At 58.7% G+C, this 20,091-nt stretch overlaps 1 protein-coding gene across 1 annotated transcript; it reads left to right on the plus strand.

Annotated features, from left to right (window-relative positions):
• The first annotated feature begins 1,865 nt into the window (after positions 1-1,865).
• NR5A1 (nuclear receptor subfamily 5 group A member 1) lies at positions 1,866-17,461 on the plus strand. The gene is made up of 6 exons (XM_062505691.1): positions 1,866-1,967; positions 2,340-2,481; positions 6,122-6,762; positions 13,316-13,435; positions 13,971-14,118; positions 17,214-17,461. The coding sequence occupies exons 1-6, from the start codon at positions 1,866-1,868 to the stop codon at positions 17,459-17,461; spliced, it is 1,401 nt and encodes a 466-aa protein (XP_062361675.1).
• The last annotated feature ends 2,630 nt before the right edge of the window (positions 17,462-20,091 follow it).

Raw genomic sequence — 20,091 nt, forward strand, 5'->3', positions numbered from 1 at the left:
CTCTGCAGATCGTGGGCAGCAGAGCGAGGCCTCTCCATAGCCTTGGCCCCGCGGCCGAGCTGCTGCTCGGAAATGGCAGATCTGGCTGCTGAGGGGCCCTGGGAGCCCAGCTGGTGGTGCCTGGGGGTCCCCGGTCACCCAAGGGTTGGGAGGTGCCCATAGGAGCACAGGCAGCTCCACACCCTGGAGCGGACATGGGAGACATCTGGGACCCTTTGACTCCTGGAGTTGGTTGAGCCAGTGTTCTGTCCCCATCCCACACTGGCAGGGATCACAGCCTTCGGCCCCGAGTTGCTTTTGTTCCTCACAGTGTTTGCTCAGTTCTACCAACCCAGAGCCCCTCCTGGGCTCCTTTTCCCAGCAGGCAGGTCCTGCTCCGTGGCTGCCTGGCAGCTCCCCCAGCAGCTGGTGGTGACAGTGGGGGCTGTGGTCAAGGGGCTTTGCCGGTGGTGGGAGCGCTCCTTCCCGGCCGAACAGCGGCTGACCGGCACTGCAGGCTGCTCTGCTGCTATTCTTAGCCTGGGCTCCATTCCTGGTGCCTCTGGAGTGATGCTCCACTGAGCCCGTTTCCTGTTTGCTGCTCTCCCTGCCAGCGCTGCTTCCTACCCGCTGCACCCATGGGCAACTGGAGTGTGGGTGGAGAGCGTGGTATGAACCCTTCAAGACAAACCATGCAGGGTCAGCCTGGCAGGATCAGCCATACGGGGCCATCAGCCATGCCTTCCCTTTGGGGGGCACTGCCAGCAGCACAGTCCTCATTTGTGCCAGGGCTTCAGGCACCCAGGGACTCAGGACCCAGTGCTGCTGTGCTCCCATCATGCTGGGACAGGCTCTGCACCAGGTACGAAGGGTCCCTGACTCAGTGGGTCAGCCCTGCAGGATGGGCTCAGCTCCAACTCCTGGCTCAGAGCTGGGGCCTGGAGCTCCCCATAGCCAAGTCCCATGGCGTGTGGCCTGGGAGCATCCTGACAAACTGGACGTGCCAGGAGCCAGGGTGCCGCTGTGCTGGTCTGCTTCTTGACGGAACGTTTCATCAGGATACCCTAACTGTGAAGCATTGAGTCGATACCTGCTGTCTGACAGGCAGACCAGGACACTGCTGGGAGTGGGTGCTCCTGGGGGGGTTACCAGTGCTGGGTCCAAACTCATCTCCTCAGTGGTGGCTCCAGAGGAGATTTCAGGAGCCGCTGCACACCCCAGAGTTCCCCTCAACTCTCCTTGGGCTGGCAGGGCAGCTGATGGGAGGTAATGATAAGTTCTGACAAAGCTGGTGGTCCAGGGCTGTGCACTGAGCAGAGCAGGCTCATGCCCAGACATGGTCAGTTTTGCTCCAGCCCCGAAACTCCTGGTTCTCAGCAGATCCTGCCTCTCAGGCCAGGCACTTCAAGGAGGCTGGGGGACTTGTTCCCTACAGATAATGAGGGGGAGCAAGGAGGGTCTTGCGGCCCTTCCTGCAGAGCGGTGTTCCTTGTCTGTCCCTGAGGGAGTCCCTGGGGGGGTTCCTGATGCTGCCGAGGCCTGGCCGAGCCGCTCCCCAGCCCGGCGCCGTGCTCCTGGTCCCCGGGCCGGCGGGTCCCTCCGCCCCCGCCCCGTCCCTGCCGCGGCGAGCCGCCCGCTCTCCCAGAGGAGGTTCCCCAGCCCCGGGGGGCTGGCCGTGAGCCCGCACCAACATGGAGATGCTCTTCCAGGCGCTATAAAGAGCTCCGGCTCCCGCACCTGCCGCTCGGTCTCCACCGCGCCCACTCCCGGTCCGCACCCAGCGCCGGGGCTGGGGCCGCCGTCCGTCCCCTTCCCCGTCCCATCCCATCCCATCCCGTCCCGTCCCGCTGACCGCGGCTCGTCCCGCAGCAGGGCCGCTGGAGGGGATGGACTATTCCTATGATGAGGACCTGGACGAGCTGTGTCCGGTCTGCGGGGACAAGGTCTCCGGGTACCACTACGGGCTGCTCACCTGCGAGAGCTGCAAGGTAGGACCGGCCGGGGCGCGCGGGGTCGGGGCTGCGGAGCCGGGGCCGTGCGGGGCTGGGGAAACGGGGCCGGGGCTGTGTTTTACTGGCTCCTTGTAGAGCCGGGGCTGCGAGGGGAACAGGGGTCCGGGGCTCCGTAGGGAGCGGGGAGGGGGCTCTGTAGGGTCCGGGGCAGCGAGACCGGCCGCGGGGCTTCTCTCGCCCGTTTTCGTTGTCGGCGGATTCGCTCCCGGTGGCGGGAGGGGAGCGCGGCCGCGACGGGAGCCCCGAGTGCGGCGGGAGCCTCTGCCGAAGGCGGGTGGCGGAGACGGGCTGCTGGTGCCGGGGTGCCCGTGTCCGTACCCACCGCATCGCCGCCGCCCGCCGCCGCAGGGCTTCTTCAAGCGCACGGTGCAGAACAACAAGCACTACACCTGCACCGAGAGCCAGAGCTGCAAGATCGACAAGACCCAGCGCAAGCGCTGTCCCTACTGCCGCTTCCAGAAGTGCCTCACCGTGGGGATGCGCCTGGAAGGTAGGGACGGCCCGGGCACGGCACGGCGGGGCGGGGGGCGGCGGGGCCGGGGGCTGTGTCGGGGCTGTGCGGGGACTGTGCGTTTGCCGGGACCGGTCGCGCTGTCGCCGTCGCCGTCGCCGCCACCTCCCCGGGCCGGTCAGTCCCGTCGCCGCTTCGATTCCGTTTTCCCCTCCCAAGTTAAGAAAAAAATCGTTTTTTCTCGTCGTGTCCTTCTTTTCCTTGTTTCATTTTGTTTCCCCGGGGTTCCTGCTGCTACGGCTTAAACTTTACAGGATTTTTTTTTTTTTTTTGCTGGCAGGAAGGTTGGGAAATAGCAAATAAATTACTGTTTTCCTTAAGCACATAATTCCAGAAGCCGAGACTTAAGGAAAAACGGTAAAAATTATGGGGAACCCAATAAAACTGTCGCAGACCCACCACGAATTATATTTTTTCTCTCGGTGACATTTAGTAAAACGGATTTCTGACCCTCGGGGGGGGGGGGGGGGGGGGGTGATTCCAGCCCCACAGCCGCTGCCTCTCTCCTGTCGGCGCGGAGGATCCCGACATCAGAGTCGGGCTCAGACAGCCCGTGTTGCGGGCTCCGCGATGTTCAGCATCCGGCAACGAAATATATTTGAGGGGACAGGTGGTTGGTACGGGATGGCAGAGCAAAAGCAGAGGCAGAAGGAGCCCCCCGCCCCAGAGTCAGCCGCCCCCTCCTCACTTCGCCCTTGAAATCGTTTGCATTTTGCAGCGGGTGGAAGTGAACTGAGCCCTCCCGCCTGAGCCTGGCCGGGCTGAGCCCCTCGTCCGCCGGGCTCGCTGCTCGGGACACATCTCGGTTAATCGGAAAGTCCTTCATGTTCTGGCAGGGCAGCCGTTCGCTCCGGGAGCGGGCTGGGAGCCTGCGAGCAGAAGCTCAGGAGTAAGACACAACATCGAGCTGCAAATTCAACCCCTGCAAACTCCCGGCGCGGGCTTGCTTCCAAAACAGATCCCGGTTCCACTCTCCTCCCTGGGCTGGAGTTACTGGTGCCCTAAATCCCTCGGTGCATGCTCTGGCCGTTTTGATCGATGTCGCAAGGGAATCTGGGCTCTGGGCTGGGGCTGGAGACCCTTTCGACAGATGAGCAGGGACAGTGCTTGGGGCGCCCGGGGGGGGAAAGGCACGATCTCAATTTGTCCCTTTCCAGCAGTTTTTGTCGTGTACACGGTGGAGGTGCTTTAATCTCAGAGCTGTCCCAAGAGCGTTTTCTTGTGTATTTTTTGCTGTTGGCTCCTTAGCAGAGCCGGGCATATGAGGCAAACGCCCAGCCAAGGGCGATATTCCCATGGAATCGTCTCTTTTGTGGTAAAAAATAGACCACCTTTTCCAGTTCCTAGTATTTTTGGGCAAGGCATCTGAGGCGATGCTCTGGAGGTGAGTCTACAGGTCCACACGGCAAGAGCAGCCCCGAGGTGTTTGATTTTGGGAACAGTGTTTCCACAGGCACCCTTCAAAGTGCCTGAAGGGATGTGGCAGCGAAACTTGCCTGGGAGGAGAAGCACAGCCCTGGCTGAAGGCTGCCCACAGCCCTGGGCACCCTGCAGGAACTACCCATGGCACATTCCATGTCCCTGCCCAGACAAAGAAAGGTGGCCAAAAGGAGGCAGAGTCTGGCCAGCAGCCTGCCCCAGGCAGGGCTCTGCCCTGGGATGAAAGCAGGCGAGGCAGTGCAAGTGGGAAGGGGCTGCAGGGTGCTGGACCCCTCCTGCCACCGTGTGGGTGTGGGGCTTGGGGGTCACCTGCAGATGGTTTTGGGGGGTTGCAGGGGTGCAGGCGCTTCCTGGGTGGCTCCACTTGAGCCCCCCTTGCCCTGGAAGTCAGAATGCAGCATTTTCTCCTCGGCTGTCAGCTGGGACACAGCAAATGGCAAGTTGTTCTCAATCCCAAGTGTAGCACAAACGGCAGGAAAAGCAGAGCAGGAGGGAATTAAAAGGCCTTTTCTCTCTTTGTGTTCTTGCTGGGAGAGGGGAGGAGGTGTATGCAGTTGCCTCTGGCGGGCTTGTGAGACCGGACTGTGAGCACCTCGCTGTGTGTGGGAGTGCAGGCAGCCCTAGCAGGGTCTCTGCCTGTGCAGCCTTGCCCGGGATCACAGGGGCTTGCTTTGGGATGCGATCCCTGGACGTCAGTGCCCGACCTCAAGCAGTGGTGGGATATCGTCACTTCGAGTGGGTGTGAGATCTGTTTTTTGGCGTGCTCTGGCTCTGGGGTGTGTGGCCAGGGCTTCCTCGGGCTGCCAGCCTGTCTGCCTGTGTGGGACCCCGGCTGGGCAGTGCACACATGCTGAGTGTGGTCACCTCCCTTGTTCCCGAGTCTGGAGCTGCCCCGGACAGCTCTCTGCCGCCCAGAGGGGAGTGGGCCGGCTCTCGGGAGCGGGGGCCACAGCACCCTTCTCTTCAGAGGCTGCCGCTGGCAGCCCGCTCCCAGCGAGATGCTGTTTTCATGAATAAAGAATGAGGGAGGAAGCCAGGACGGCTCTCCTGGGAGCGCATTCCTGCTCGTCCTGGAAATGCTGCTGCTCCCGGCCGCGCTCCCGCCTTTCCAGCCTGCCTTGGGAGGGCTGGGGAGGTGCTCCGGCTCTCGGGGGGGGGGCTGGCTGTGGGCCCCAGGAGAAGTGGGCGAAAGAAAGGCAGAGGTAACAGCCGAGAGGCAAAGCAAGACACGCTGGCTGTCAGCAGGATCACAAGCTAGCAGAGGGATTTTGCCTTTGATGCTCACTGTGGCTGCTCTCGCCGGCGCACTCCTCCGTGCCTCGGCGCTGCCATGCAGCCCCCAGCTCCTGCCTTCCAGCGGTCTGAGCATCTTCCGAGGGGATGCCAGGGCAGCAGCCCCCGCCCGGAGCACAGCAAGGCAGTGCAGGAGGACAGGCTCCTTCTGCAGAGGAGCACCTGTTCCCTTGCGTGCTGGCAGATCCTTGGGTTGTTGGTTTGTTTTGTTTGTTTGGTTGGGTTTTTTTGGGGGGTTGGTGGGAACATCTGCTTTGCTGCAGCCGTCAGAGGGACTCTGCCAGTGGGATGCTCCAGCAGAGCCCTCACCAGGGTTAGTACCACCAGGGCTGGCAGCCTCCTGCCTGAGGCCAGTGGGGTGAAGTGCATCCATTGAGACCTGCCAGCCATGCTCCCGACAAACGGGAAGAGATTTGCTGAGATTAAGCGCGTGGTAGCCTGGATGGAAGGAACTAGGGTCCCGAGGGGGTTGCGGGGTCCCAGGCTGTGCAGAAACAAGGAAATCCCAGGGCTGCTCCAGTGACACGGGTAGTTAAAACTAAAGTAAGTGTCAAATCCCCTCCTCTGCTCAGACTTTGAGATCTGTCCCATCAACCCACGGGGAAATGAAAGCTGTTTTATCCCCCAACTCGTTTTGAAGAGAAAGCCAAATGTCTCTTCCTTTCCTGCATTCCCCAGGGGCTCTGAGGGTGATGTTGGCTGAGCTGGGAGTAACACAGTCTGCCGTTGGCTTTTTTGAAAAGGTCTCCCCAGTGCCCCCCAAACACTTTTTGCCACAAAGTCGTGCCCCCCAGCACTGTCTCTGTGCCTCGGTCTCTGTGACCAGGGAGACCTGGTCTCTCTCCGTGCGGGTTCACTGCAGTCTCTGCCCTCACTCTGTCTCCAGCTGTCCGTGCAGACCGGATGCGTGGAGGGAGGAACAAGTTTGGACCCATGTACAAGCGGGACCGTGCCTTAAAGCAGCAGAAGAAAGCTCTGATCCGTGCCAACGGCTTCAAGCTGGAGACCGTGCCTCAGATCATGTCCCCTGTGCAGAGTGACTACAGCCTGTCCTCCACCATCCACAGCATCCACGCCATGTCCAAGACCCTGCCTCCCAACCCGGCCGCCCTGACGCCCGTGGATTACGAGCGCAGCCCCTACGGGACGCCCTCCCTGGGAATGACAGTGCCCGGGCACGCGCCGCTGCCCTCCTACCACTACCCCTCCTTCCCCAACCGCACCATCAAGTCCGAGTACCCTGACCACTACACAAATGCCCACGAGGCTGTGCCTGCTTACATGTACCCAGAGACCTACCCCAGCAGCTCCCCCCCTGACATCCCCGAGGTCATCCTGAAGCTGCTGCAGTTGGAGCCCGACGAGGCCCAGGTGAAGGCAAGGATACTGTCCTGCCTGCAGCAAGAGCAGGGCAAAGGCCGGCATGAGAAGCTCAGCACCTTCGGCCTCATGTGCAAGATGGCTGACCAGACTCTCTTCTCCATCGTGGAATGGGCACGGAGCTGCATCTTCTTCAAGGAGCTGGAGGTAGGAGCTGTCAGCGGGATGGATGCTGCTCTGGGGGGACAATGGGAGGCAGGCAGGATTGAGGCTGCCACGATGTGAGGATGGGATGTGGCTGTGGGCAGGATTGAAGGTGAAATGTTGTGAGGACAGGGCAACACCCGTGGCCACAAGCCTGGGGCCATCACTGCAGGTCTGTTGACACATCCCAGTCCTGCTCCCAGCTCCCTGCACGGCAGGGCTGGAGGCACCAGAGCTGTTCCCACTGCTGCGTGGGGCTAATGATTTCAGATTCATCACGGCGGGGGCAGGTGTTGAGGCAATCGCCAGCAGAGCGACTGTGGTGTCAAGCTCAAAATATAATTGAAAAATGTAACGTTGAGGAATTATAGTTGAGACAATTCTCTCCCCTGCCTTTAGGAGGAAAATCAATGTGGTCAGGTGGGTTCTATTAGCTCCAGAGAGCCAGGGCAGCCCGAGCCTGCTCCAGAGCTGTGTCTGCTGCCAGCAACCCATGAGTGTGCCCGGCTGGGGGACATGGAGTGACCTCCATCCTGCCAAGACATCCCTCCAGCAAGTGTCCCTGAACGTTCACAGGGACCAGGGGAGAGTTAGCAGTGCTGGAGCAGCTTCTGCCATCCTGCACACCTTGCCAAGCTTTCAGAAATTTTCCATTCATGTTCTGGGCTGACCTAAGATCCCAAACTGGTGCAAAAATGGGAGAGAAAATTTTGCAATGTAGCCAAAACTGAGAGAGCAACATCCTGGGGGAGCTGTGATGAGACTCAGGTGCTTTCTTGCTTTTCCAGCATAAGACTGTGCTGCCTGGCTCTGGCCAAAATCACCTTCTCCCAGTGGGACTGTGCTGTGGGATAGGACCAGGCTCTTCCCTGTGCCATGGGTGCCATGGGGTTGAGTGTGGCCGATCCTCATGGCTCAAAATAGCCCCCGTCTGCCAGAACAGTGTCAGGAAATGGCATTGTGGGGGTGGGTTGGGCTTGTTTCAATCATATCAGTGTCCAGCCTGGATTTTGGGAACAGGGTGGTTGTTGTTTTGCAGGAGATATTGTAAACAGTGTAAATTCAGTTCCCAGCTGTATAGCTGTGTAGCCTTGTAACTCCATTGTCAGCATGATTGTGCCACCAAAATAGGCTGTTCCTGTGTGAATTGGTGTTGGCGGGTGCTCCTCCTGCCGTGGGACTCTGGGGGGGATGGCAGTGCCACAGGCTTCACCTGGGCACAGCTACCAGTGTCCTGTTGGGAGCAGGACACGTGCCCTGCCATGCTCAGGACATGGGGTTCAGTGCTCAGTGGTTGCCCACATCCATCACTGCTTTTTACCTCATCCACGTGGTGATTGTGGGGTGCATTCCCAGCATCTCCCAGGGTTGGGGACTGCAGGACCCCACAGCCAGAGAGAGAGCAGCCAGTGGGACTGGAGTAGAGATCTTGAGATCTTGAATCCCCATTCCTGCTCCTGCCTGGCATATAAAAGCAAGCAGCTGCTGGGGTGGTAAATGAACTCCTGCTAGAGCAGGGTTTATGGCTCTGCCCTAAAGCCAGCACAGAGGAACATCACAATCTCTGAGATCGATGGCACCGGCAGTCCCCGCGGGGTGCTCAGGGCTGCTCAGGGCAGGGATGCCAGTGGCCCTCTCCCTCCCCTGGCAAGGTCTGTGTGGAAGCGACTGTCCCCAGCCCCAGCAGGGAAGGGCTGCTGGCTGAGGCCAGTGCAGGGATCCAGGCTGGAAAGGCACTGTGCTGGGACACCAATCCAGGGCATCATGCCAGGCTGGCACTACATGGGGAGGAGGTGCAGGCAGGTGAGAAGGGGAGGTGTGGGCAGATTGCCCCATCATAGATGGTGCTGCCTGAGCCCACCTGGCACCACTGTGTTCCTTTCACTGGGCTGTTAGCAGAGATCTGGCTTCTCCCCGGTGCCTCACAGTCAGCCTGAAGAGGAAGGAGCAAATCCTCAGGAGCATGGGGAACTGCTGGCTCACGGCTGGTTAGGATGAGCTTTTGGTTCCTGCCCAGGAAGTGTGGGAGCAGTTTTCCCTGGAGCTTGTTCCCATTCCCATTCCCACCCTAGAAATCTGCTGAGGGGCAGAGTGGGTGCTTTGCTTTCTCCACACTCCTGGCGTGGGGGCTGGGCTGGGGGGACACTGGGGAGAGCCCCCTGGCTCCAGCACTGCACCCGGGGAAGGAGGGGGGCCACGGGCTAATGGCCTCTTGACATCGGCTCACACGCCACGTCCGCCCGCAGGCGCGGGGCAGTCAGATTGAAAACAGATTTAACTTCCCAGATATATCGTTTCATTTAAGGGCCAGTAATTCTGTCAGTCTGCCACTGACAAACGAGGGTCCCCATGCCAATCCGCCGGGAGACTGATGTCGCGGCGTTCATCTCGTGTCACCAGGGGGAGAATTACGGACTGCGCTGGCCTTCGGAGGCAAGACTAATAACACTGCACAGCAGAGGGGGATTTGGGGGCCCGCTTGTTTATCGAGGGCCGGCCAGGCAGCCGTGGCGCGAGGCCGCGCGGGCGGAGGTGGAAGAGGTCAGCGCTGACGCCCATAAATACGAACTTTAACTGAGTCTAGATGAGATGTGTCAGGACTGAGGGAAGATTTGCAGCATCTTTTCAGGAAGAAAAATATGGGCCGGGGGTGAAATATATTTGGTTGGGTTGTGAGTCTCAGGCAACTTTGTCCTTTCAGATGTAATTTTTTTATATGTATATGGAGAGAGACAGACAGAGGGATGTGTGCACACGCACGCAGGCTCGCACACTCACATTGTGTCTGGTTTTGGTGTGGATTATACACACGCGTCTTGCACAGCCTGGTTTATATAGGTGTCACTGCCATACCTACATATCAATATCGTGTACACAGGGTTGCAGTGACCTTTAGATTGGGATGAGCAGCCAGGAATGTTAAACAAATTGCCACGGTTTCAGCCCGAAGGCCAGCCTGGTCTGGGTGTGCAGTGGGTCCCTGCACCAGTGGAAGGGCACTGAGGAGTGCAGCCACAGGGTGTTGGGATGATGCCGACCCCTTCCAGCCCTTTTGTGCCAAGGGCCTGGGGCAAACCTGCCTTCCATCCACGGGCAAGCTCCAGTGATGGGAGAGATGCTGAGGGCAGCACCATTCCCACAGACCCAGGGGTCCCTGTGGCCACCGGGTCTGTCTGCTGTGCTGCTCTTCCTCAGTTGTGCTTAGAGATCCCAGAGCCACGACAAAACCTATTTGCAGTCAGTTGCTTCTCTGCCTTTAACATGTGGGTCATCTTGACCCCATCTCCTGGCCAATGGCCAGAATGTTTTTGGCAGATTTAAAATCTCCTTCTGGTCGTGGATGCTGCAGCAATGTTTAGCATCCCATGCACTGGGGGAAATGTGATGTTTCCCTGCCTGTGGTGTCCTGGCCAGCACAGCCCTGCCTGCAGAGCCGTGGTGCCCACGCGGCCGGGGCTGCAGCAGCCAGCAGGGAGATGGGATCCTGAGCTAGCTGCAGTGGTCTTGATGGTCATTTGTTTTAAGATGCACATTTCGGTGGTAACTGGGTAGGACAATGGGGACCTGCACTGACCATTAACACCCTGGATGTGTGTGGGTTTTCCATGGTGGGTGGCTGGTAGACACCAGTCCAGTTCCACCCTTCTCAGTAGCCTAGGTGATGGGTCCTGCTTGCACTCAGTAATTGCTGGGGCTGCTCGGGGTGCTGACATGTGCCACACCAGAGGGCAGTGGGGCAAATCCTGCACCTGAGATCTGTGTTGTGGGGACTGGCTGAGAGCATCCAAGTGCTGCTTGTTCCTGTGGCTGGAGATGGATGTCCTGGGACCAGCTCAGCCCTTCGTGCCAAAGGGCTGCTGGTGGGTCACTCTCCTTCCTAAAGTGGTGGTACCCAGGGTGGGGGCTGCTCTGAACTAGCCTGCAGGGAGCAGTGAGCACTGTGGGGCTGCACTGTCCCTGCATGGGCTGGGCACATTTTGGGGAGCCCCAACACTTGCAGGGGCTTCCTCACTTTGTACATATGAACCCACAGGGAAGTTTGCAGAAGATTTCAAACTACACCCACGCGCAGGTCCTGCAGCCCTGTACCTGGACAGCACCATCCCTTCCTCTGCATGCCCTACCTCCCCTCTGGCACAATCCCAGACCCTTTCCCATAGAGAACTGCATTTTCTGTGGGTTGCAGCCCATAAGGGGTTGCTCTCCCAGTGTGGGGAGAGTTTCACTGCATGTTTTGTGAATGGGTTAAATGCTGGCTTTAAAAAAACGATAAGGATTGCCTTTCAAAGACAGCTTGCATCAGGCCTTTGATAAAGCACTCGGAGGAAAAGCCTTGACATTAAAAGAGGAAGATCCTTCGCTTAACTTTTAACGGTGAGTGTGTGCTGCCGCCTCGCTGGGAGGATTGATTGCCTCTGAGTGCCCCTCCATTAGCAGCCCCCTGCTCCTGTCAGGCCAGGGCAGGGCAGGGCAGGGTGCAGCCCAGTGACCCCCAGCTTGAGCCCCCTGCAGCAGAGCCTCAGTTCTGGTTCTGCCACCCAGCCTGGGCAGGGGGACAGCCGGCACGGTGCTGGGGACAACTCCACGGACCCCAGCCAGCTCTGACTGGCCCACGCAGCCCCCGGCCCACCCCAACATGCTCCCAAGCACATTCCCCCCATGCCATGGCCATGTGGTTCTGGTGCACTGCGACGTTCCCAGGAAGCAGCGCGGTGCGTCGGAGCGTGCTGACAAGGGAACAGCCCTGCAGCAGCCATGAAGGGTGAAATGTGCTGCTGAGGTGTTTCAGGGAGGGAGCCAAACACCCCTCGGAGTTTGGGAGAAGCTGATTGGCAATTTTTAAAGGAAAGATATAAGATTTCAAAATTGCTGAATTGCTTTCTTTGGGAAAGCTAATTTTTTAAAATGGTTTTCAAGGCAAAACCTTCTGACTGTCTCTTCTGGAGCTCATCCCGCTCAGGAATGAGGCACAGGAAAGAACTTCCAAAACAACGCCCTGACTGAGCCAGAGCGGAGGCGCTCGACACTGGCCGGGATCGTGCAGCTGGGCTGGCCCCAGCTCCCTGCTGGGGCTGGCCACCATCACAGCTGGCCACTGGCTTCTGGCAGGGGCCACCATGGCTGCACAAAGTCTCCACTTTGGTTCAGTGCAGAGTGAGCTTTTCCTCAGGGTTTTGTTGAGCATCTGACCAGGAGCCTCACTCTCTGCAGTGCTGGGCCACGAACAGCAGCTGCTGCACTGGTTGGGGGATGAGGGCTGAGCGTGGCCGCGGCAGCCCCGCGGTGCCCACGGCCCCACAGGTGGGCAGGGGCTGTGCCACAGCCCAGTCACCGTCACTGCATTCCTTCCCTCCTCATCTCATTGCCTGCACTGCTGCACAACTGGCTCTGGCCACCCACCACCCTCCAGGGACAAACCTTGGTGGGGAGCACCAGCTCTGAGACCATAAAGCCTTTTCTCATCTGGCTTCTATTCCTTTTGCAATCTCCCAGAGCGGGTTTATTGCAGCCTCTTCAGCAAAACGAGGGCATTATCCAGCCCGGTGATGCTGCATCTGTCTTCCCTCTATTAACAGGGGAGCACAATGGCCCTGCAGAGCTCGACTGCTGGCACTGGATGTGCTCCTCAGGGCGGTAGTGGAGGCAGTACTGTAATCCCAACCCTTTCCCTACACTGGCCTGGAAGGAGAGGGGAGCCCAGGCAGGGCAGGAGTTCAGCTCTTCGTGGAAAGGAGTTGGAGTTTAATGAAGAGCAGTGCTGAGGGGATGAAGCCAGTGACCCATGGTGGTCTTTGGCAGAACAGTGGGGAAGGCAGCATGTCCTACATCCTGCCACAGCTCTGGGGGCTTTTAGTTCTTCCAAATGCAGCTGTCGACTCTGGCAGCTCATCCCACCAGTTGCTGATGATGCCTGCAGTCCCCAGTGCCCTGTGGGGCCTTCGGGGACACTTCCAGCTGGTGTCCTGGCTGGAGCTGCTCACAGGGACAGTTCCAGGTGTTTCTCTGGGCACACACTGGCACATGTGCACATGATCACAAGTGTGAGTGCTGGTGCGTGGGCAGGGCTGGGCTGGCAGCTGCAGGGCACAGCGATGTCCCGTGCCTGGCAGCTCCCCCATGCCCCTGCTGCCCCCCCAGACCTGCCATCCTGGCCAGGGAGGCGAGGATGGGCACTGTCTTCTTTCATTTTAAAGTATCCAGAAGGGCTGTCCGGACACACAGGCCCTTTGTGCAGCCACCACGTGTCCCTCCAGCAGTCATTTTGTTAAAATTTGTGTGCTATTTGAGGAGGTTGTGCCTGGTGGGGGAAGACCCGTGCTGATAAGAACCAGCAAGTGGCTCTGAAACATGTTGAGATGCTTTGAAGTCAGCTCTGCAAAGCCACCTGCCCATCTCCTCTCCTCCAGCCCAGGGTCCCCCTTTCTGGGGTGCAGCTCCAGCTCTCCATGCTCACCCCAGGGGAACCCCCCTCCCATGGGATGCCTGCAGGCTCAGGGTGGGTGCTGTGCACTGCAGCATGGTGGGTGTCAACCCTGCTGCTCCCGCTCTGTTTCAGGTGGGTGACCAGATGAAGCTGCTGCAGAACTGCTGGAGTGAGCTGCTGGTGTTTGACCACATCTACCGGCAGCTGCAGCATGGCAAGGAGCACAGCGTGCTGCTGGTCACTGGCCAGGAGGTGAGAAGCGGCTCTGGGACGGTGGTGGTGCTGTGGAGGGGCAGTGGGGATGACCAGGAGCTGCATGGGGGAATGGAGTGACTTCTTTCTTTCTTTTGTCTCAGTGTGGCCAACTCAGCATAGGGCAGGCAGGTGGTGGTACACTCTGGGTCTGCTTGTGCAGAAGGTCACATCCTGTCCATCCTGTCCCATCCTGTCCCATCCTGCCACACAGCTCCTTGTTCTGGAGAATAATGCTTCTTATGGAGAGATCAACAGCTGCACCTGCACCATCAGCAGCGGGATGGGAGGAGGGGCCCCTTCCCTCCCTGGAGGTGGCTTTTGGAGATGTGGTGCCTTCAATACCATCACCCTGTGAAGCGCCCCCCTGTTTTAAATGGTGTTCCCATTTCACCCATCAGTCTGGTTTTTTGACATCCCTAATTCTCGGACGGTGCTGAGGGCTGGACCTGGCTCCTGCCCCGTACGAGCTGCCCTGCAGCAGGTTGTGCTGGGGCTGGGGTTGCCAAAGCTGATGCCACCTCTGTCCTCGCAGGTGGACATGTCAGCCATCGCAGCCCAGGCTGGCTCCATCCTCCACACGCTGGTGCTGCGGGCGCAGGAGCTCGTCCTGCACTTGCACTCGCTCCAGGTGGACCGGCACGAATTCGTCTGCCTCAAATTCCTCATCCTCTTCAGCCTCGGTGAGTGCAGCTGGGGGGGCACTGCGGCGAGGGGCAGCGCTCTGGGGTCTCGGCCGTGCTGTTGTGTGCAGAGTTTGGGGTGGGAGTGGGGGTGGAGGGGGCACAAGCAGCCCAGGCTCCGGCTGTGCCACAAAGGGGCTCTTAGCCAGGAGGGAGAGCTGGCAGCTGCCTGTCCCCCTGTCCCCTGGGACCCAAAACTTCTCCCGCTGCGGGCCCGGGCTCTGCTCCAGCTGCAGGGGATGTTGTCACCCCCTGGCCAAGCGGAGCCTGTTTTGGCAGTCGCCCATCGCAGCGGGCAGGGAAGCAAGTGCTGATATGTCTGGGGGAAAACAGGAGTGTTGACAGAGGCAGCCCGGCCGTATCTCCCGGGATGTGCGTCAGAGAGCCCGAGCCCCGCTCGGGCCGGGGCTCTTGGCTCCTGATTAGCCTCAGCCCGGAGCCTGCGGTCGGGCACACCTCCCAGTTCACCCAGACAAAATAACACCGCAGCCGCGGGCGCTGCTGCCAGAGCCTGAAACGTGCCTGGGGTGGCAGAGCCCGCTCCTGCCCCGGGATTCCTGTGCCGGCCGAGCGCTGGTGCTGGGCATGGTGAGCCCACCGCCGTCTGCGGCAGACCTGTCCCCATCCCAGCCCTGTCCCCATCCCAGCCCTGTCCCCATCCCAGCCCTGTCCCTGCTCCAATGCCTTGGCCCTGTGCTTGCACTTGTGCACGGCGGGGTCCCGTGCAGGGACCAGCGGTGGGAGCTGCGCTGCAATCCCGTCCTGCACCTGCAGCATCTCCTCCCTCAGCTTTCCTTTCCTCTGGAGCTGTTTAGAAACCCAGAGAAACGAGACACGATAATTCGCTGCTCAAGCAGTGATAAGGTGTGGCACAAACAGTGCCCAGGCTGGGAAATGAAGGAGCCGAGGGGGTTCGTACCCCGAGCCAGGACCTTCCCTGGCCGCTTGCCCCGCGGGCTCAGCGCCAGGAGCGCCAGGTCTTGGCCGGGTCCCCCCGTGTCCCCCCGTGTCCCCCGCATAGCACAGCACAGCCAGCAGGAGCATGTGTCCCCCCCCCCCCCCGATGGCTTCCCCAGGGCAGCGGCTTTCAGGGAGCGTGGAATCCAATAGCTGTCTTTTCCCATACATCTTTTTGCCCCAAATACAACTTTTTCTCTCCATATTGCAAAGCTCACTTGGAGTAATTTGCCCTTCGTAGGCTCAGCTGTAGAGGACGGGATTGTGTATTATGTGCAGGATGTAATTGCCTTTAACAAGAGAATTTCCACATTTACCACTCTGCCACAGCACAGTCAAAGCCAAGCCCTGCTCACAAGAGCTGCCATTTGAGTTCTAAATAGATTTCTCTCCTGAGCAGGTAAAGAGATTTAATTAAAATTAGGGCTTCTCAAAATAGCAATATTTATGAGGACGGCACAGGTTAGCTTTGTTCTACAGAAGGGCTTAATAGAGCCTTAATGGATTGACCTATCATTCGATTTCATGACTTACATTCATGAAGCAGCTACTCTTGGGGAGGGGAGGAAGAGAGGCTTTTATAGCCCACATTCCCTTAAGCGTTTGCAATTTATCAGCAGCTTCTCCCAAACAAAAGGAGCTGTGAATGGGAAGAACACTTGAGGGCATAGAAATAATCCCAGGCATATCTGTATGTGTGATGGGAGGCTTTGTCACAGGACAGTCTTTGCAACTGCTGCAGTGTCTCTAAATGAAGTGAGTCAATGTTATTTGGACAACATTCTTTATTCCTTGCAGGAATGAAAAGATTATTCAAATATTCAATTAAACAGTGAATAGGGTCTTTCAGAGAACCAGGTGAGTTCATCGAGTAGAACTAGCTATTGTTGAGCCAACTCAGGGGATAGATTTGACATTTATCAATATAACTTCTTTTTTTTTAAATGACATGCACAATAACCTTATGCAGATAAAGAGATTTCATAACAACAACCCGGGTAGCAGGAGACAATAGGCGCAAATGTGCCGTCAGAGTGAAAAGGGAAGGGTGATCTGATCCACTGCATCTTGGCACAACCTGTGCCCTTTGTGCCTGCCCCCTGCAGTGCCCGTGGCCACGGGCATGACCCGAGGCTGGGGCTCCCCGGGAGCTCACGACCCCCTGGCTGTGCCGTGCCTCCCCTTCCTGGGGCTCTGCAGTGCCCCCGACCACACCTCTGCTCCCGGCTCTGCCCCCGGCTGGGCTGCAGCAGCCTTGGGTGCCACAATCCCTTCAAGGGAGCCCCAGACTCCCAGCTAACTTGGCCAGACCCTGTGCCCAGATTTCCCCGTTTCCAGCTGGTGAATTTGGCCATGCATCGGGGGCTGGGTGCAGCACAGCCAGTGGGGATGTGACCGAGGCAGTGCTCCCGAGTCCTGCACAGTAAATCCACTAAATCCATTCGCCGTGGATGAACCGTGACAGGGCCGGCAGCAAGGTGTCTGCTGGGCAGACATGTGGGACCACGGCTGTGTGCAGCTGTAGGTGATGATGGGGCAATGCCCAGCACTGGCTCCCTAAAGCCACCAAAATCTGCGTGCAGGGACGATTGCCCCTGCCTCATCTCGGTGCCTCTCCCTGCAGAGCTGCTCCCTACCCCACTGTCAGCAGAGCTGGCAGCAGGATTATGGGCTGCTGTGGCCCTGGTGAGGCGTGGAGGATTAGGGTTTCCAGGCTGATGAGCCTGGTTGCCACATTGGAAAGACCAGGTTTATGAGGGAATTAATTTAGCCGCTTCCTCGACCTTCAGGAATTAAAGAGGGCTCATGGCAGCAGCTCCCAGTGTGTTGGCACAGCTGGCAACACCTTCTGGCTTTGCAGCTCCCTGGGCAGTGAGGGCAGGGAGACACCACTACTACTGCCAGGGGGTTTGGAATCTTTCTTCAGCATCAGGGGAGACCTGGGGAATAGGGTAGGGAGGGAGTAGGGTAGGGATGGAGTAGGGCTGTGAGACCCATCCTGCACTATGTTCTCATCCATGAGGGACATTGATCCAGGAGTGTGGGTGCCTCCTGGCTCACCCAGCACAGTGTGGCACAGACAGATGGGGCAGACGCGTGAGTTTGGCACCATTTCATCCCCATGCTCCCCCTTGCAGACGTGAAGTACCTGGAGAACCACACGCTGGCCAAGGATGCCCAGGAGAAGGCCAATGCAGCGCTGCTGGAGTACACGGTGTGCCACTACCCCCACTCCACGGACAAGTTCCGCCAGCTGCTGCTGTGGCTGGCAGAGGTCCGGGCGCTGAGCCTGCAGGCTGAGGAGTACCTGTACCACAAGCACCTGAGCGGGGAGGTGCCCTGCAACAACCTCCTCATCGAGATGCTGCACGCCAAGAGGACTTGAGCGGCCACCAGCACGACCCGGTGCCTCCAGCAGGGGCAGGACTGGTGCCCGGGGCTGGCAGGCGCCTTCCTCAGTGATGCTATTTAACCTCTGCTATTGGAAATGCCCCAGAAGGTTTTGTACACAGCAAGGACAGTTGAGGCTGCAGGGCCGTGGCTTGGCTGCTGGCCTGCCCTGTCGGCAGTGCTGACCCCCAGCTCCACTGCACACCTGGTGCCCGAACCTGTCACTTGCCAGCCTGGCTCAGCAGCACCAAGGAAGGGTAAAGCCTGTTCTGGCTTTTGTCCTATTTCTGTTCCTCTCCTGCTGCCCCCACCAGCTGTTTCTTTACTGCCACCATCCCTCCCCAACCCTGCCCATGTCTCAGGGCCCCTCGTGCACAGGGCAGGAGAGAGGGGAGGTGAAACCCCTCCAAGTTGTGGTTTTATGGTGGTTGAGGTGTCTCCAGGCACCAGGGAACACACAGAGGTGGAGGATTTCTGCAGGATATCTACACAGAATGCTGGGGCTGGGCTGGAGATGTCAGCTGCATGCAGCTGTGCCAGGACCCCAAGGTGCACGTTCCAGGTCCCAGTTGCTGCCAACTCTGTGTCCTGCAGCTGCCCTGGCCAAGACAGGGCAGTCAGGGATGGGCAGTGAGTGCTGAATCCTCAGCTGAGGTGCATTTTCCTAGTGCCTGCTGGTGCTGGAGGCAGCAGTTCTGTGGCAGCCACAGTGCCCAGAGCCCAGAGCTGCCCACAGGCAGCACAGCTCAGTCCTGCCCACAGGTATGGTGGCAGAGCAACCTGGCAGGAGGCAGGCACAAGATCCAGCAGGTGCCCAGGATCTTGGGGAAACTTGGGGAGCTCTGCGGTGCCCCTCTGCATTTATCTGCTGAGTGAATGGGTAAGGATAAGCAAGGATTGTCCTGCACTTCATGCTGGACCTTCTGGCCCCTCCTTTGCTCTGCCGTGTCCCCAGGGGACAGCAAATCCTGTGCCAAAGCCACAGGCAAAGAGCTCTCTGTTCCTCTCCCATCATGGGATCAGGGCTCACAGACAAGACTGGGAGCACTGGGGGTCGCAGCCCCCCCAAACTGGGCCGTGCTGGACTCTCACTGCTGCTTTCTCTTGGTCTCAGCCATGCTCTCTTCTTCTCTGCCCCACCGCTGGGGCTGGCACAGCCCCTGCTCTGCACAGCCCCAGCTCTGGGGGTCCTGCAGCATGGCCAGGGATGTTCAGGTTTGCTCCCCAGGGCTGGGGATATCCCCGTGCCCAGGGGTCACTGCAGCTCGTGCCTTGAGGAGCCACAGAGGCTGCGCCCGGAGCTGCGCGGTGTGTGGAGCTTGTTAGACACACAAGAAAGAGCATGTTTGTCTCTGCTTTAACACGTTTGTGCATTTTCCTCCTGAAGTCTGTGGTTTGGTTTTACCTTCTTTTTTTGTGAACTTAAAGAACTGGAGAAAATGGTTTGGGAGGTAAAAGATGTTTTATTTTCAGAAAATGAAAAAGTGTCCTTAAGTGTCTCTCTCTGTCTCTTACATCCTTTCCTCCCTCCCATCCCTGCCCTTCCCCATTCCTCCCTCTTCCTTCCCAGGCAGAAGGTTACCAACTTCCTTGTCAGGAGCAAACCACTGTAATAAATTTTGCAGTTCATTTAAAACAGCAAACTTTGTCCTTTTTTTGGCTGTCTTTCTAAACCTTGTGGTTGGTGCTTGACATGGGGAGGGCTGGGACAGCAACATTTATGGGCAATTAGTGGGCAGTGCCCTCATCCCTGCACTGTGGCCAAACCCCCTTCACTGGGCTCAGCCACGTAGAGCTGGACGTGAGCCCCTTCCTTCCCTTGGACACAGTGCAACAAGGAGAGGAGGTTGTCTTTAAAATCAGCATTTACTGTTGTCATAATCGGCAAAATCCCAGTACGTTTTCTATGTTCTAAACACTACAGAGGTAATAGGAGGAGAGGGAAGGAAAGCAGCACCCAGCTGGCAAGGGGCCAGGCCAGCCGGGCGGGAGCCCAAGCAGGAGCAGGGAGAGGATTTTTGTCCTAAACAGCACAAGATGCTATTGATGTCAGCTGGTTTAGAAAAGGCTTGAAGCCAGCTGCTGGCTTCCCTAGTGCCTGTGCTTCATACACAGCCCATTCCCAGCTCAGGGGTGCTTCCATCCTCACCAGAACAGGAGTGTGGGCACTGACTGGGCACAGCTGCCACGGGCAAAGCTGGGCTCGTTCCCATCCCACTGCTCCAGCTCCCTCAGGCAGCACCAATGAGAGCACACAACCAAGCACAACCAAGCAGTGCTGCCAGCAGGGACGTGGGGCAGTGGTGGCAGTGCTGGCCCAGGCCAGCCTTGGCTGCCCCGGCAGAGGCTGCAGGAGCCGTGGGGTCCCCAGAACACAAGTACCTGCCTTAAAGTGCCCCCCAGGAGAGGAGCAGGGCAGTCATCAGCAGCAGGCAAACCCCCATGAGACCCCACAGTGCCCATGCTGTGGTTTGGCAGCACGAGGTGCTGGGAAGGAGTGCAGGGTGACAGCTCTGCCCCGGCTGGAAACTCTCCAAGGGAAGCCAGCTTCTCTGACCTGCCATCCTTCCTGCTGGAGGACCCTCTGCATTGCAGGCTCATCACCCAGAAACTTCTCAGAAACCT

This window comes from Cinclus cinclus, chromosome 19, assembly GCF_963662255.1.
Source record: "Cinclus cinclus chromosome 19, bCinCin1.1, whole genome shotgun sequence".
Taxonomy (NCBI): Eukaryota; Metazoa; Chordata; class Aves; order Passeriformes; family Cinclidae; genus Cinclus; species Cinclus cinclus.

Coding starts and splice junctions, on each gene's coding strand:
- NR5A1 (XM_062505691.1), top strand. CDS start 1,866: ATGGACTATTCCTATGATGAGGACCTGGACGAGCTGTGTCCGGTCTGC. Junction 1,968..2,339: donor TCACCTGCGAGAGCTGCAAG/GTAGGACCGGCC, acceptor CCGCCGCCGCAG/GGCTTCTTCAAGCGCACGGT. Junction 14,119..17,213: donor CCTCATCCTCTTCAGCCTCG/GTGAGTGCAGCT, acceptor TCCCCCTTGCAG/ACGTGAAGTACCTGGAGAAC.